General features: G+C 37.9%; 2 protein-coding genes and 1 non-coding gene across 7 annotated transcripts in view; 2 read left to right on the top strand and 1 right to left on the bottom strand.

Moving 5' to 3' along the window:
* rhbdf1b (rhomboid 5 homolog 1b (Drosophila)) overlaps positions 1-746 on the bottom strand; it is a 52,063-nt gene extending 51,317 nt beyond the window's left edge. For 3 of the 5 annotated variants that reach the window (XM_023291060.3, XM_023291062.3, XM_055004717.1), the window contains exon 1: positions 455-745. The gene's annotated coding sequence lies outside the window, so the exon portion shown is untranslated. Of the gene's footprint in view, positions 1-454 lie in introns of all 5 variants that reach the window. The other 2 variants (XM_055004716.1, XM_023291063.3) reach the window with 2 other exon arrangements.
* An 8,426-nt stretch (positions 747-9,172) lies between these two features.
* Positions 9,173-9,266, top strand: trnai-uau (transfer RNA isoleucine (anticodon UAU)). The gene is made up of 2 exons: positions 9,173-9,210; positions 9,231-9,266. It is a non-coding gene; the product is annotated as a tRNA-Ile (tRNA).
* A 2,030-nt stretch (positions 9,267-11,296) lies between these two features.
* zgc:163057 (Hemoglobin subunit alpha-D-like) lies at positions 11,297-15,061 on the top strand. Its single transcript, XM_023291072.3, has 3 exons — positions 11,297-11,617; positions 13,550-13,754; positions 14,556-15,061. Exons 1-3 carry the CDS (start codon positions 11,526-11,528, stop codon positions 14,682-14,684), a joined length of 426 nt encoding a protein of 141 aa, XP_023146840.1. The 5' UTR covers positions 11,297-11,525; the 3' UTR covers positions 14,685-15,061.
* The last annotated feature ends 3,100 nt before the right edge of the window (positions 15,062-18,161 follow it).

Genomic DNA, 18,161 nt, shown 5'->3' with positions numbered 1-18,161 from the left:
GACAATACAGAAGCAGGATGAGGAGACACAAACTGGTGCCTACAAACTCACTAGAATAATAGAAATTAAGCGTTTAACACCCGATATTTTACAAGAGGGCCCCCAGATCCCCACTTAATGCGCCCCCTCTATATCACACAAAAGCTACGCCCCTGCCAACCCAGCCAGAGGCTTTCAGAACATGGCATTCCAATGTAAAAGCCTTGGGAGACCGTCCAGATGCGCAAAACTCATCCAGTGAATACAAAGGAGGCATGAGGTGACAGTCACCCCTGGGTGTTCGCTGTGAGCCTCGGGAGACCCCACCCAGACCCCCGTGTGCTGCAGCAAACCCGCATACCTGCACTGAGAGCGGGATGCTGGCAGCGAACACCGAGGTGTGTGGTTCACTGACAGCCGGTGCGAGAAGCGACAGAGCCCCGCGAAGACGGAGAGGTTCCCCCCCGCCGCTTACCTTCAAAGTGTTCCAGCAGCCCGGTCCGGTCCGGCACCGACGGCTCCTCCGGTGAGACGGTACCGGCGTTCACTTCATAAGTTCTCCTGCCTCATCGCGCGAGGAGTTTCACTACGAGGCGTGAGCTCCAGATGTTAGCGAGGGCGGTGCTCACGTGCCATAAGAAGGTAAAACGTCTTCCCGCTGAAAACCTCCGTATTGTTCGGTTCTCCGCCGTACCGGCTCCGACTGCAGCCTCTCGCCCGGTCTGTCCAACACCGCCGCCGCCGCTGAATGACAGGACGCTGAACCGGCCGACCACCCGGCGCCCCCCATCGGCGACACCGAGCAGCTGCAGGCTGAGTGAGCGCAACCTGTTGGCTCCTGCTTAGTTATGTAAAACCTCATAATTACAGCGAGCCGGTAGATTTTAAAGAGTGGAGGGACCATCTGTTAATCTGTTATGTAAGCTGTCTTTTTCCGTAATAAACACTGATTTTATTACCACACACTAACTGTTATTAGGTAATACAAGCTAATGGAGTGTATTAGACCAACTGGACGCTAAAGTGAGTCAGGTTTGGTTTGTAATTATCTTGTTTGGATGTTTTAGACCGTCTGTCCATGTGTCCAAAAGCAAAAAGATTGTAAAGCATTATCCTGATATCTATCTTAGTATGTCAGTATTCAGGCTAGAGGTCATCTGCACTGTAAAACATCAATAGGAAATTTAGTCAAAGCAACTCATCTTTTGTAGTTTGCTTAATTAAAATTTTTGAGTTTTGCCTATTTACAGTCAAAGGAAGCTAAAATGGCTCATTTAAAAAAACAGACCACTATAGAACTTAAAAACATGGATTCTTATAACTTAAATCACTTTAGCTTATGTGACGCAAAATTATCATATAATTAGAATTCCCAGGATGCACTGCTAGAGAGCTAAAATTCCCCAGAGACTCCTTTTTTCTGTAGCTAAAAAAAGATGGAAAATTGCTGTGAGTCTTTGTTGAATGTAATTATGGTAATTTCTTTTTTAATAATAAAAACAAATCCATCAGTGACAACAGTTAATACTGAATTCAGTCCCTGCATCCACAGTGCAACCTCACATATTGTCTTTGTACTAACGCTTAAAAAATAATTTCACCAGCTGCCACTGAAGAAATGCTTTAAACTTAGAAAATGTGAAATTTCCTTTCACATTTTGACAAGTAGCTAGTGACAATGTGAGTGATGGATTCAATTTAATATTTAAAGTCTACTGAACTTGTTTTCTCAAGTTCAGTTCATTTAATTCAGCTTGTTTTAGTCCTGTCACAATTGGAACTAATTAATCAGCCAAAGTTCAGTTAACTCACATTTTAAGGGCAGAAACTTACATTTCTAAGCTGAATGAACTTAAAATGATATACAGTGTCATTATCGCCCTGGCTGATTATCAGATCTGATATTCAACATTTTTCCTATAATCAGTGTTAGTATTTATTTACTATTTATAAATCAATTTCCAATATATAAATTCCAAATTCCAAAATATAAAATCATTAATATGTCACGTGTTTAATAATTGTGGTAATTTGTTCAGTTGTGGCTTAAATAGAGCAGATATTGACTGTTGTAAAAGGAAGTCATTTTACACTGGTAGGCCAAATGTGGTCTATATGAGGACGTCGTTTCAAGGCATTTACGTTTTCATATAAAATGTGAAAGATATGAAAATATACAAGCTGCGTGCTGAGAACAAGAAAGTTTCACTACATTGTTAAGAGAGTATTTGTTCACGTTAATTTAAAAATAAATGCTTCAGCTGCTAAAAGATGTCTGTTACAGCTTTGAGAACAATTCTGCCCTTCCATAGATCCCCATTTTTCTTCTTTTTCTTGCTTTATCTTTTGTTGTTTTTTAGTTAACTCCAAAACACTTTGATGAACTTATATTTTTACATTTAAGGACGACATTTTTCACTATTTTTAATCCCAGTGAAATACAGTCTAAATATAAATGAGTGTTCCATCAATGTCTCAAAATAGTTGATGAAAAAACTTTGAACCTGTTCTGAACGTGTTTTCACAGGTGACCGTAGTCGTCATTTAAACATGTTTTTAATGGAAAATTCCTCACCGGGGAAATGGTAAACCTCATATTTGAGGATTTGGAACTTTTCAATAGAACCCCAAACACAGCATTAGCATTTTATTCAGAAAACTGCTTCCACTGCTGGAAATTTTAAGGCCTAAGCTAAACATGCTAGAATATATTAGCATGGTTACCATCTGTGAAACATGTTGGAATTTACACATGCTGAAAGATATCTCAAAACCTCAGGAATGGTAATGTGCTCTTAAGCCGTCCAAACCTGCTTGCATTAAAAAAAAAACCCACATGTCTGGGAGCACCGGTCACCTGGTGTTCATTTATTTAGCTCCTCCATCTCCCAGTCTATCAGGCCTAACACACAGTCAAAACATGCTCACAGCAATAAATACTCTAACTCAGGAAATGTAATTTGTAAGATGTGTCTGATTTGTTCCATGCTGGCTCAGCAGGATAAAAGCTTTTATTGTAGATCAGATGACTGACAAATTTTCGTGGTTAAATAAGACTAATATGCTGCAAAACAAGTATGTATGTACTTATATATGGCCATTTTATCTTTATCTTATTAAAAATACTGCACATGTACGTCCAGTTTAGTTTTAATCTTCATCAGAAATCAACATGGGTGGTGCTACAGCAGTGATTTATTCCACCTGGGACAGTCTCCCCTGCAGGCTGGGTGTCCTGTTCCTTCAACCTCCCTGGATCTTCTTACTGCCCTCGCCCACTATACAGCCACCTCTAATGGCTTCATCTGACCACCGTCTCTCATCACACTCACCACAACGTTCAGTCACTGCTACAATGTGATCGTCACATGTGAACTGATACGGCTATTTGTGGTTACAGACTGCGTTCTATACAGGCCTGTCCAGGTGTTCAGGGTGTGGTAGGGAAGAGTTCTCACTTCTGAGGTTATTACCTGAAAAAATAATGGCTCTAATAGAGGTACTGGAAATAAACATGAGCTGAATATGAGCTGCTGAATTCAGTCATGCTTCCATTTAAACCTGCTGAGGTTGGTGAGACGATTTGCGAACACAAATGAAACTCTGGATCACTGAGATGAAAGTCAACAATATTTGCTTCTAGGATATAACAAAAGAAGCTGCAGCCTTTTTGGGAAGCTAGTGTTTATCTGAGGAAGGATGCTGCTAAATGACAGACTCCTGCAAACTGATGTGCGCATTTATCCCCCGTGGTTTTACAGCAAAACATGGTTTGGACATTTCTTTCTCTCATAAAACCTCATTTCATGTATTCCGCTGACAATGAGAAAAGTAATATCAAGCAGTGTTTGTTCAACGTGCAGTCGCATACTTTCTAGACAGAAGGATTACTGCTGATCATGTCGTCTTGGGACACTATCTGTTTCTCTGTTTAAGAAACGGTTCCTTTTGAAAAGCATCTGTTTTTTGTGCACTGGCAATGGAACCAATTTACGCATATGTAAAACAGATACTGTCTTTTTTATATCTGCAGGCACTAAAGAGCTTCCCCTAAAATCACACTGCAAACTCATAACTGTTTTAATAATACACATAATGCTCACATTTGTATGGGGAAATAGCATCAGTAGGAGGTTTCTACTGTCCTTTTGAGGACTGTTTTGGCCTCATAATGACTAAAGTGCACAAACACAAGTCTGGCCATCCTGATAAATAAAAGTGCCCTCTAGAGGAGGGAGAGCCAGATGGTGCTGATGGGATGGCATTAAAATTGAACTTTGCTTTATGCCACTTTTGGCTTGTGTTTGGTAAAGTTCTCAGGTGTGCTGGTCTCCACAGGTTGCTTTGAAAACCTTCAGGAGCTCCGCGTTATTTTGAAAAATGTGGGCAACAAAGCTTTGTGCAGTGCAGCAGAACAACATGGAGCAATGTAATGTTTGTGGTCGTCTCAGACATTGTGGTCTCAGTGATATTAGGAAATGTATGAAAATTATTAGTGGATATAGTGAGTCAGAATAAGCCTTGAATTTATACTTTATTTAATCTTATGATTACACATGATAATTTCTGCCATGGATCAGAAATCATCGAGGGTTTGCATCAGCGCTTTATGTTCTGGTTTCTAACAGTGGACAGTTGGACAGTAACTAAATAAAATACAAATACTGTATTATAGTAACATTTTTGAGCTACTTTTACATTACCTGAGTTTTTCTATCTTCTCCTACCTTATACTTCCATTCTGCTATAGCTCAGAGGTAAATATTGTACATTTTACTCCATTACATTTACTTGGCAGCTTCAGTTGCTATGTACTTGGAATATTTCAAAATATAATCGACAAATCAATTATGGTGTAATATCATACATTAAAGTAAAAAGTTATTAGGGAAATGCACAAGCTACTTGGTAGGAAACTGTATAAAGCAGTTAAATCTCCTTCACTAGCTACAGCATAAAAATTCTGAATGGACTGTTCTGCATAATAAGTACTTTTACTTCGATTACATAAAATATATATTTTGATACTAATACTATTGTACTTTTACTTAAGTAAAAAGTTAAATGCACAAGTTTTTGCTGGTAAGAGTGTTTTTCCTTACTGTAGGATTGGTACTTTTATTTAAATGCAACATCTGAGTCCTTCTTCCACCTCTGGCCAACAGCTGCTGTCACTGTATAGTCAGAACTACAGTAAAGTTAAATGTATCATAGAGAGTTAGTCTGTAATTGAATGCATGTTCAGCACAACCAAACATGTCTGGGGAAGCAGAAATATTACAGTGCTGCAGTCCCACGGCAGACACAAATCTCCCATCTGAGGCCTGTTCACTTATTCAGCAACAATGGTAATAAGAATCCATTTTGTTGCTCTTGGTTTGAAAATAGAAAACAGCTTAAACACGCGGTTTGTTGTGCTGATTATAATTTTGTAAATTCCCAATTCCACATGTGCAATTCTAGCTCTATAATAAACAATAGCTCCATTGTCATATTAAGATAAGGATTGTAACGAGGGGGAGCGGAATGCAATTTTTACATATCAGATGGAGGATCGAAAGCAAAAGAAGTCCAGCTTTCAATGCAGACTCACACCAAAATATACAACAGCAATGTGGGTCCACAAAACAAAAACATACTGATTGCACAATAAATAATGAGGAGCCTGATGTTTTTGGTGTCCATTCCATGTGACTCACAGTTTTCATGTCACCGGACTCCTGAATTTCATTTATTTTACAGATTAAATTTTTTTTTAAAAATGGCAAAGTCTCCATAAGAGGAGGGCTGGGGGAGGCATAAACCGAAAGACTTTCATCCAGAAGACTGTGAAGTGAGTCCTGTGTAGGAGCATTGTTTTGTGGCATTTTAAATCACCGTTGTCTGTCATTTTCAGCTGCTCTTTTGTCGTTGGTTACACTACAAAACTACTTGGTTAAGTTAAGGCACCAAACTTTTCAGTTAACTTTGGAAAAAGATCGTGTTGCTGGTCAAAAAAACACTCTTTCAAACACTGTTCAGTTATTGTTTACTCTCATTTTCTGTCGTTGTTCTCTGCTGTTTTCAGTTGTGTGAGCAGGAAAATGTTCCTCTAACTCCAAATGAATAATTGCGTATTAGAAAGTACAGTAATTTGAATTATTATGCAGGCATAGCCATGCCGGAGTCAGCTGACAACCCAAACGGGTGTTGTGCTTATCCATTCAAAAGCTGGAATTTTTCATTAATTTATTTTTTTATTCAATCAATAGAAAAAAACAGCACAGGAAATACCAGTACCATTTTTAACTTCTGACTGGATGCCTGTTCAAGTGTCTCTCACACTCACACATCCTCCACTCATGAAATTCACACACTTAAATGCATAACCTGCTTTATCTACTGGAACACATTTTTGTTGTTAATGTGAACTTCAGTTAAATTTTCATCCATTGCACTTATTTCAGTGTCAGTGATCATGTACAAAAACAGGCAGACAAAGGAGAAGCTGCCTATGCCAAACACCAGACCAGAAACTTACTGATTTGTAGTCCAATAATACACCCTTTTGGCTGTCTGCCATCTTAACTACTCGTATGGTATTCCCATAACCTAAGAGATTGATCATCTGAGACTTAGATGTTAAGATTGATGTTACTTTCATGTCTGCACTGCAAATATGAAGCTAGCACCACCTCAATTTAGCATGAGAACAGAAAGATAAAACTGACAAATTGTTCCAGCTTTATATCACAAGTGAAGGGTACCAAAGCAACAAAATAACAGGTATTGATTCAAGTGATGCATTAATGCTTAAGTTCAAAAATGTATTATGAATTCTGTAATGAACATTTTCACATTGAACTCAAGTGTGCGTAGAAAGAGTCCCTTAAAAAGAGCAACACTTATGAATCGTTTTTAGTTGTCGGTGTGAGTGTTGTATTTGTGTTTTCTGAGACCACATTTCCTCTAGTTGCCGAGTTAGTTTCTCGGTTATACAGCACTTTGAAGGCGACCTCCAGCAGGAGAGCAGTGACAAGCTGTCTGACAAATGAACCTGCAACCGGCCCTGAGCTGCCACACATATGACTTAGGAGTGGGCTGCCTGTGCCAGGACCATCGCTTAGCATTTTCAATTTTCCGTTTGTGTGTTTGTTGTGTTATTGTTTTCGATTATTCTTTGTTTCAGTGTCAGTATGTCTGGTGTTTAAGCTCATTTACAGACACTCATATCTGCCCACATGCGGCCCGAGGCCTGTATCTAAATTCTATTTACTGCAGTCCTCTCTGCTCTTTGTTGTGTTGTACACCGAGTGAGAGTCACATTACGTGCAGGACATACAGAGAACTGCTTTGCTTTTGTGGAAACTGATTACAATGCGGAGCTGCATGAAACAAGCTTTGAGGATAATCAGTTGGGGCAGGAAACAGAAAAGAATTAACATTGTATGTTTACTCTTTAGGAAGCCTTTATAGATGTCAGAGGGATTTTTTTTTTTAAGTCAAGTGAGGAACTAATTATGGGGTTTAATGCTTTTGTCATGTTAATCAGCAGTGACTGAAGCCGTTTCCTTTCATCGGCTTTGAACAGGAATAAACCAGAGAAACATTGAGCTCCAGTTGTACAATCAGTCACTGCTTATTTTGCTGATAAGACAGTAACCTGCCGATTGATGCCGAAGTTGTGAGTTCAAGCAAATCTGTCAGTCGGTGACCCATTAAAACATGTTGTAAAAAGTTGAGACACACTTTGGGAAAGATTTAACATATTAATGCAGATGTTAAATTGTCAGAGCTCAGTATTTATCATGTGAAAATGAAAGAATTTAATTAAATCATATCCAAACATGATCCTGGTCAGCCGAGTTTCATTCTCACTTATGACACCACAGACAATGAATTCACATTACCGCCACCTAGTGGATATTATGTGGCATCGTGTTCATATTGTAGATGAATCCTGCAAAATTAAAGACACTTTAACACCTCAAATGGGTAATAATTACGGTAACAGTTCTTATATTTAAATTTATGTTTACAGTGTTAGGGGTTTTTCTTTATATATATATATATATATATATATATGTATATATATATATATATATATATATATATATATATATATATATATATATATATATATATTTTTTTTTTTTTTTTTTTTTTTTCTTTTCACATTTTCTTTTTTTTCAAGATTTCATCATCGGAAATGTTGAGCAGCCTTGGTGGAGCACTGCACTCTCTGAGTGCTTTTCTTGAAAACGATCAAGTGATATTATTTTATATGCTAAAGGTCAAAGGTCAAGTTTGAACAACCATGGATGTAAACTGCAACTGTCACAGCTGTGAGGCAGTAATTCTAATTTTGGCAGGATGAGGTTATTTGCGCCTGGTAATGATGTACAGACTGAAACTGCAGTTAAATTTGCCACACGATGACAACTGTAACGGATCACATTTTAATGAAAGGGAATGTGAAGCCCTAGCACAGAGTACATCATGTCTACAGGAAATCAGCAACACATGTCCAGTTGAGTTTTCACTTTGTTTCAGAGTGAGTGCTGGATTTAAGTTACGTTTTCATAAGGTTATCCTGCTGTAAAGTAGCCTGTTTGAACAACATGATATAGCAATGTGGCACAGGCTGGATCAAACTATTTTAAAATACTATGCATGTTCCAGATGGAGATGATGAGGTGGAAGTATATGAGACTGTATGAAATTACAGAGAGGATAGATATAATATGTGAATCTGCATGACCAACAATACATCAAAAAAAACTAAGATTGTTTCATTATAGACTAATTTATACAATGTGAAAATCTTTTAGCAGTTCAAAAACCACTTCAAGTATGTGAAAACCTAAAAAAAACCAAGATATCAGTGGGCTCATACTAACTGAGGAAAACTATTCTGAGGAGTGTCCAGAGGTGGCAGCAGATACCAGCAACTACAAGAGCCTCAGAGCATCACAACACACAACAAACAGGCAGGTTGGTTGTATATCCCACTGCTTTTAGACACAGGATGTACTAAAGACCTGTACAAAGCAAAACAACTGCACTACATGGTTAAAACTAGCTGTTACCTGCTCAAGAAGTACAAAAAGGTACAATTATAAGTGCAATTTACCAGAGAGACTGAATGACTGACGTAGTTTCTGTTATCAGACTTTGAACACAATCAGGTTTAATCAAGTCCAAAAACAACAGAGCTCCAGTGGCGCAATCGTTCAGCGTGCGGTACTTATAAGACAGTAACCTGCAGAGTGATGCCGAGGTTGTGAGTTCGAGCCTCACCTGGAGCAGGAGAATTTTGCCTGCAGCACCTGAAATCTGTCAGTCTTTAACCCAAAAAAACAAGTTCAGAAAGTTGAGCTACAATTCGGCATGTTTCCACAGACTAATACAGATGTTAAATGTACAGAGTTCAGCATTTCTCGCATGAAAATAAATTAGTTCAATCAGATCAAAAAATTTAATCAAGCTAATTGTTAATTTCAATTTTATCCTCACTAAAGAAACCAGAGACCATAAAGTCACTTCACTGCCACCTAATGGGTATTATGTTACTTTTTATTTATGTATTAGATCCTCAGCCCTGCAAATACTCAACATAAAAACATGAAAAGAGGGGTTTATTATAATGCATTTACACTGTTTTGCTTTTTTCCCCCTATAAATATTAGTCTGGATTGGTGTGCAGATGACATTAAAAGGTGCTTTAAAACCTCAAAGCAAAACAACTAAAGGTGATAAACTGTGGTGCATTAGTGCCTGTAACAAAAAGAAGTGTGCACATGCCTCTGGTATATGTCACTTAAGAAGAAAATTAATTTAAAAAACATAGTATATAAGAGTAATAATATGACCAGCAAATTAACCACAGTCTTGGCAAACACTGGTCCTATTCATATAGCATGTTAGCTGTGTGACACACTGAAACAGAAAGCATGACTGTGCATTTTGTTTAACGGCTCAGTAAGAAGACGTGCGTCTTCTATATGCTGAGTCAGCCCTCGTCGCTTCACCGTGTAACAGCTGAAACACAACAGTTTGCTGTACCTTAAATGAATAAAACCTTGATTTTAAAAAAAAATCATGTGTTTTAGGTGCTACACATTTTAAAATAACCCACTAAATTGTAAAAGTCACCATTACTTGGGAGATCAGCCTGTTTTATTCCTGTTAATGTAATAGGGTGCAGTTATTGGAAAGATTATAAAACCTGGTGAGCAAATATAAGAATCTATAACATTAAACACCATCATGAAAGTATCATAGGTTAGATCAAACCCCACTCATGATGCAGCATGTCTGAGGTACGTGTCTATGTATATGTATATATATATATATATATATATATATATATATATATACATATACATACATATATGTGTGTGTGTGTGTGTGTGTGTGTGTGTAAATATATTTTGTAATTGGTGGAAACAACAAACAACAATAGTTCAAGACAGGAATGAAACACACAGGGATGGATATAGTACAGAGCAAGCCAAGCCAGACAAACAAATCAGTAATTACAATAAATAACAATAACTGATAATGATGATGATGATGATAATGATTCTTCTCCTTCTTCTTCTTCTTCTTCTTATTATTATTTCTGTCTGGCTAGTGGGTCACTTAAAACGTAGAACAGATTTTTTCAATTCAAATGGTGGGTTGTTGTCAATATTTGATTAACTCTAAGTCAGCCATATTGCTGTTATCGTATTTAGCACCTCAGTGCTCCTGTATTGCAGGTGCACTTTCAATGTCTTCATAAAAGACAAATTTTATAAGCACAACAAAGGCAAAGTCCTCTGTGCAATGCAGTGCAATAGTCCTCACAGTGGTATCAGATGCAGGCTGGTTTCACACCCACTGTTTCCAACAGCTTATGGAGCTTCAGATAGCAGCAGCTGAGAGACTTTATCTGCAAAAGTCTTCTCTATGTTGTAAAATAGTCCCTCTCTGCAATGAAGCATCTTACCTGTGTGCTATTTCTTTAAAGTTTTAATATAAAGGGCTCTTTAAAGGAAATATTAAGGGCTTCATTGTGGGCTTATGGGTCTAGTATTAACAAATAAAAAAAGCTTCAATCTTTTCATTTATTTGTTTATTTAAATGTTATGCATTGATACAGCACCAAATCCTGGTAAAATCATCACAAATAAAAAGAAATCTAGTGGCAATCAAGAGGTCATTATTGGAAAACTGCACTTTAAGGTCATCTGCATTGACATAAATATGCAGAATGACGCATTAAAGCAGCAGATAGGCGTCCCCACCCTGCCCTGGCTGCTGTCTGATAACACAGAGGAGAGAAACAACACAGCTGCTGAGACCTGAACCATTACAGCCATTTCCTTCAGAGCGCAGGAATTATTACTTCATCTTATTTACTAGGCATTCTCTTTTTATTCCCTTTTTTTTTTTTTTTTTTTTGGTTAAAGGCTTTACTGACGCGATAAAATGGTTGATTAAGGCACATCTTTGTTGCCCACAAAAACATTCTGGATTCTCGTCTACAGTTAATCCTGTATTGTTCAGTGCAATAAGCTGCAATGCTGAAAAAGAAAGAGAAAGCCCTGATAAAAGAAATATGGGATAGACTGACTCCCGTGGCCGAAGATATTGGGGCAGATGCGCTTCTTAGGTAGGTCCATCTTCAACTGTATAGCCTAGATGCTTTCAGTGCATTTGTAATAAACTGTTGATGACTTATTCCCTTCGTCACTATGTTGTTGTTGTTGTTTAGATCTGCAGACTCAATGCTATAAAGCATCGGTCAGTTACCAACTAACCCAGTGTTGGGTTACTGCATGTAAATATTATATGGCTCTAATACTAATTCATTTCTCACAATATGCTACAGAGCCTGTAAAAAGTATTCACTCTGATGGGAATTTTTTTTCTTTTGTTGATTTTTGACAAGAATTACCACCTAAAAACATTCTTTCATGTCAAAGTGAAAACAGATCATGTCAATCATGTCAATTATTTCAAAATATAAAATGCAAAATAAATGACTACTTGTCTATTCACCTCCTTTCAGTCTTCAGTATTTAGTACGTTTGGCTGCAAATACGGCATTGAGCCCGTGTAAACAAATCTTTATCTTGCACATTTTACCCAAATATTCTTTACAAAACTGCCCCAGCGCAGTCAGGTTGTGAGAGGATATTGGCCGAACAGCCCCTTTTAAAGTCCAGCCACAAATTCTCATTTGCATCGACGCTACAAGTTCACAACATTCACATTGTTATCTTTAAACCGCTGTGTTTTTGCTCGGCTTCAGCTGCATGCTCTGGGTCATTGTCTTGCTGGAAAACAAATCTTCTCCCAAGTTGTAGTTTTCTTGCAGATTGCATCAGTTTATCCTCCAGGATTTCCTCATACTTTGCTGCATTCATTTAAATCTCTGCCTTTGCAAGCCTTCCAGGGCCTGCTGCCAAGAAGCATCATGATACTGCCACCACCGTGCTTCACAGTGGAGATGGTGTGTTTGTGATGATGTGGAGTGTTTAAACGTATCATCTAGTCTAGTCTGATGACCAAAATGCTCACTTTTGGTCTCATCTGGCCAAAGAAGCTTCTTCCAGTTGACTTCTGGTGAATTCTAATAGAGATATAATATGTGATTTTTTTCAACAAGCTTTCTCATAAATCCTTGACTGGTAAGGAACAGGCAACAGCTTTATGTCTCTCCCATCTCAGCCACTGAAGCTTATATCTCCTTTAGAGGAATCATAGGTGTCTTGGTGGCCTCATCTAAGACTGGTGCCTCTCTAAATAGTGTCTTTCTTGCACAGTCACTTTCCTTCCAAGGGACTTAATTTAACGACTTTTCACAAAGTTGCTATGAGTGTTCTTTTCTCTTCATGGGGTGGTTATGTCCAGCAGTACGGATTCACCAGTGACTGGATTTCCAGATACAGATGTCTTTATGCTACAGTCACTGCACTCAGATGATCTCCATCTCCATTTCATTGACTGTATGACTTCTTGCACCAGCTGACTGCACTTGTGTTGAACTCCGTGAGTCACTTTAAAGGAGGTGAATGCTTGTGCAATAACTCATTTTACATGTATATTTTTAAATCATTCACATTGCTATGTAGAAGTCTGTTTTCATTTTGACATGAAGGAGTCTTTTTTGGTAAAATATTATCCAAAAAAATAAAGCCAGATTAAATGGACCAAATACTTTGATTCTTCTGGTATTTCAGTTGCACATGAGCATCATTAGGACGGAAATACAGATTCATTAAAATTAGGGCTGGATCTAATGATCATTTGTGGTACTAATTAAACTGTGGATTATTTTCTTGATTAATTGATTAATTGTTTGGTCTATAAAATGTCAGAAATCAGTGCCTCCTGAAGCCCAATATGAGGTCTGCATTTGTCTTGTCAGAAAAGCTAATAAACCGGAATATATCCAAACTGAAAAAATGAAATACGCAAATTTGGAGTTTTAGTCTTAAAATTACTCCAACTAGTTAATTAATTATGAAAATAGTTGCTCATTATTTAACAGTTCACTACTAATTGAATGAATTAATCTCGCTGCTCCCTTCTTCCACAGGATGTTTGCCTCCTATCCAGGCAGCAAGACGTACTTTTCCCACGTAGACATCCGTCCCGGCTCTCCACACCTGCTCTCTCACGGGAAGAAGATAGTCCTGGCCATAGCGGAGGCAGCCAAAGATATCAGTCAGCTGACAGTCACTCTGGCTCCCCTGCAAACCTTCCACGCCTACCAGCTTCGGATAGACCCAACCAACTTCAAGGTGCCTTTCCTGAAGTTAGGAGTCGCTCCTGTGTTCAGCTGCAGTTCCAGTGTATATACAGCATATAGTTTCAATACAGTATAGTCACATCTATTGCATTAAGTGAAACAAATTTGCCATGCTCTGCATATAGTGGGAGCTTTATTGGGTACACCTTGCTAACTCAAACATACACTATTATTTTCTCCATTTATATCACTGAGGGTTGGATAAATAACATAAACACAGCTCAGTCTAACGCATTACAGCTCAGTGACACCTCAAACTGAGCCTTCACTGCAGTGGGATTCATTGCAGGGCTGTTGGATGTGATGGTTTTAGCTAAGCATCATTAATAAAATGCCAGCTGAGTTTATATGGAAGACAAAAATGTACAACATAATGGTATATGAAGTAAATATGTGGAAAATATTTGGATAGTTTTCGCAGTATATGGAAAGCAATAAATGATATTTTCTGCAGAACAATTTAAGAAAATGAATCAAAACAGAGATAATTGTTGCTGCATGTATTGATGTACATGTACTAGCATGCATTTTCCAGAACCAAAATATTGCCAAAGTATAGAACAAACAACCAAAAATGATAAATGATATAAATCTCCACTAAGCTTTAAGCTACCTATGCATTACTAACCTGATCAAACACAAAACTGTGCCAAAAAGTTTGTTTCAGGAAGTCAAAATCTTGACTTGATTGAAATAGGTTGATGATTTTTCGAATACCGGCACATAACTGGAATCCAATACATCACTTGTTCTTGTTATTTCTTTGCTAATAACACATTTTATCCCCCTGCAGCTGTTCTCACACTGTATACTTGTCACTCTGGCCTGTCACATGGGAGAAGACTTCACACCAACTGCACACGCTGCAATGGACAAGTTCCTGTCAGCTTTTGCCGCTGTGCTCGCCGAGAAATACAGATAAGACTCAACCACATTAGAAGTATGTGAAAAATGTGCTATTTATGAATATTTATCTGTTTATTTATGTGTAACTGTTGTTATCATGTAATGTTTTGTAATAATAAACGTGCAATTAACATGTTTCTCTTTGTGCTGCTACATTATCATATAAAGCTTTAAAGGACCAAATCTGTGGTTTTTGCATGTATATTAACTTTAACTTACAGTTAAAGTTATTTCTATTATTATATTTCATTTTTGTATCAACTTTATCCTTTACATCACAATATCTCGCTGTCTTTTGCTGTTTTGTGTGGTGTGACTCAGGTTTTGAAGGCTTCTTTTTTAATTTTTACATGTATTTAATCATTAAATTCCAAATATGTCAGCAACTACAAAGCCATGTCTAATGTTGATGTCTGTGCCTCTACAAAAAAAAAACATTTTCTTTGAAATATGGGTGTAATTTAATGTCACTGAATAGGGAGCTGTCTATGGTTCTGAATTTCACTGTTATCTGTACCACTGAAATACACTTTCTGCTGTTTCTGGGATTGAAAAAAAAAAAAACCCAAAACTTCCCAACCCTATCAGCATCAATCAATGGAAACTCCTAATGTGTTTGGCCCAAAAAAATCATTTAGCTGGTCGTTGCAAAAGGGTAAACAAGGGTAAAGCTTTTATATTTTGAACAGAATGCATCCCATTGGACAGCACCAACCAACAGCAACATGTAATGTGAATCTCAGCTTTTAAGCTTTTTTTTTGTTTTTTGTTTTGTTAATGGAAATTTGCACTTTTTGATGACAATGAGACAAATTCCACCTACTGATGAGGATGATATGAAATGTTGGAAAACTTGCAGGTGAGGCTTGCAGTGAGATTGTTTTTTTTTTTTTCAAAGCTGCTGCTAAGTCAGGAAGTAGCTTAAAACAACTCATATTATTACACACTAATAAACTGTGTTAAACCGTGAGCCAGCGTGCACAACAGCTTTGATCCCAGCTCATGGCCTTTGCTGCAGGTTTTCTCCTTATTTTCCTGTCTGCCTCTCTACTAACCTGTCTAATACAGCCAACAAAAGGCCAAAAAATGACTTTTAAAAAATCCACGTTAAAACTTGGTAAATGTAGCACTTGCTTTTCACTGTTTCTGTGCACAACGGTTCCTAGACAAAAACAGATTTAATTTAGTCATCAGGTATTTTGCTGTTTTGTTGGTTTTATTTTGGATCTCCACACGTGTTCTTTACTCCAAAGCTCAATGTAAGATTACTGATAATTAACAAAAAACAAACATAATGTTTCTGCGGATCAGCACTGAGGACACCATCAAAACTATACAGCATATGACTGAGCCTATCTACTGTGTCAGTCGTAAACGGAGAGCTGTTAGACGTGATCAAAATAAAGAACTGGGGAATTGAGCGCTGTCTCTGGTGCTGAACAAAACCTGTTTGCAAAAGTAAACTGATAACAATAAATGTCTGTGACTGGTTAATTTAACTTATCTTGAGTTTAAGGAGCTTGTTATCTTTTGTTCTGTTTGTTAATTTAACTCAGCTAGCGTTAGACTTTCACAACTCATAGGATGACTTTGAATGAAACAATCAACCGAAGTGCGCTCAAATTACATTTTCAAGTCGGCATTTCTAAGTTGAACAGACTTAAAATGATTTACAGTGAAAACCAGGTGAAGATAATAGCCTGTAACTCAGGGGTGGGCAATTAATTTTCATACGGGGCCACATGAGAAACTTTGACGGTTGTTAAGGGCCGGACCAGTACACGTAAAAGCTCTGCTCAATATATATCTCAATAAAAACAGTAAATGAAACAATACAATGATACAATGAAAATGTGGAACACAGAACACAACTATTTAATGAAAGATTTTGTTTTTTCATTCAAACTATGATTGCTGCCTATTGAGGTGTAGATATTTACTATCATAAAGACATACTTAAAATGTGAAACTGATTTTCCAAGTGCTTTAATTACTTTTCAGCAGTCACTGTTTTTACAAGCGAAGTAAGTAAGCCATCACTCAGAATTTATTCTACAACAATGTGACCATCAGCTGGCAGAGATTTGAAACTTGCCTTATCATGTCAGTTTTTGTTCATCGTGAACGCTATGAGGTAACTGCTACAGCTTATCTGGACTAACAGCTGCTGGATGTACAATAACACTGCAAACATCTTGTACCATTATAGTGTTGTCAGTTTTTCTAAATCTACATTAAGATGACTGAAGCATAAAGAAAGACAACAGCTCCCCAATACACTTACAGCAATGTTCAATATATCTCAATAAAAACAGTAAATTACACAACACAATGATGTACAATGCCCAAGTCTTGAATCTCTGCTCTCAGATCCCAAACTCGTTTAAGCACCTTGTCCAGGCTGATCCATCTGACAGCTGTCTGGTAACCAAGGTAACCATGTTCACTATCATCTCCTCCAAAAAGACAACAAACTGTCTGTAATTCAATGCTCTTGCCCTGATGAAGTTAACTACTTTAGCTACAACATCAGTCACGTGGTTGATTTTTAGCACTGACTTACACAGCACCTCTTGATGTATAATACAATGCAAAAATATCAGTTTCTGTTCTGGGTTTACTTCAGTCATTTTATCTTGCATCCGTTTCAAAAGTCCAACATTTTTCCCTGTCAAATTTGGACAGCCATCAGTTGTAACACCAACCAAATTCTCCCATTTTAGTCCCAGCTTGTTCATGCATGTATTTACCTCAGTGAACAAATCACTCACCGTCGTGGTTCCTTCATTGGCTGAACAGCTGCCAGCTCCTCCGTCATCTCAAAGGTTTTTGTTAGTCCACGTACAAAGATGAGTAACTGGGCTGTGTCACGGACATCACAGCTCTCGTCTAGAGCCAAGGAGAAAACGTCAAAATCGTCCACTTTGTTGTGCAGCTGAAGCTCCAGATTTTCGGCGATGCTCTCCATCCGCCTCGTTACGGTTCGTCTCCAAAGGGTCACATTAACGAACGCTCCTTTCTTCTCCGTGCATATAAGCGCTGCAGAGTCCACCAGACATTCTTTTATAAACTCTCCATCAGGGAATGGCTAAAGTTTTTGGCGATTTTGTAGGATATTAGAAAACTCGTCTTGACTGCTGCATCCCTTGATGTGAGCTTTGGTAAAACAAAGTCATTGCTGCTTTAGCAGTTTAGCTAGCAAACCTTCAGACATCCTCCCCGCTCTGTATCAGTCAAATGTTTGTACTTCTCCGCATGTTTGATCTCGTAATGTCCATTCAGATTATAATCCTTGAGCACCGCGATCTGTTCTCCACAAACTAGACACACAGCTTTACCTCTGACTTCAGTGAAGAAATACTTGGAAGTCCATGCTTTGTTAAAAACTCTGCATTGGGAATCAATCTTTCTTTTTGCCGTTAGCTGACATCTTCCCGGGCTGAAGCTAACAAACAAACCAATCAGCGCATAAACCTGATGCTAAGTACGGAAA

Source organism: Amphiprion ocellaris, chromosome 18 (genome assembly GCF_022539595.1).
Source record: "Amphiprion ocellaris isolate individual 3 ecotype Okinawa chromosome 18, ASM2253959v1, whole genome shotgun sequence".
Lineage (NCBI taxonomy): Eukaryota > Metazoa > Chordata > Actinopteri > Pomacentridae > Amphiprion > Amphiprion ocellaris.
This window is presented reverse-complemented; position numbering and strand designations above follow the sequence as displayed.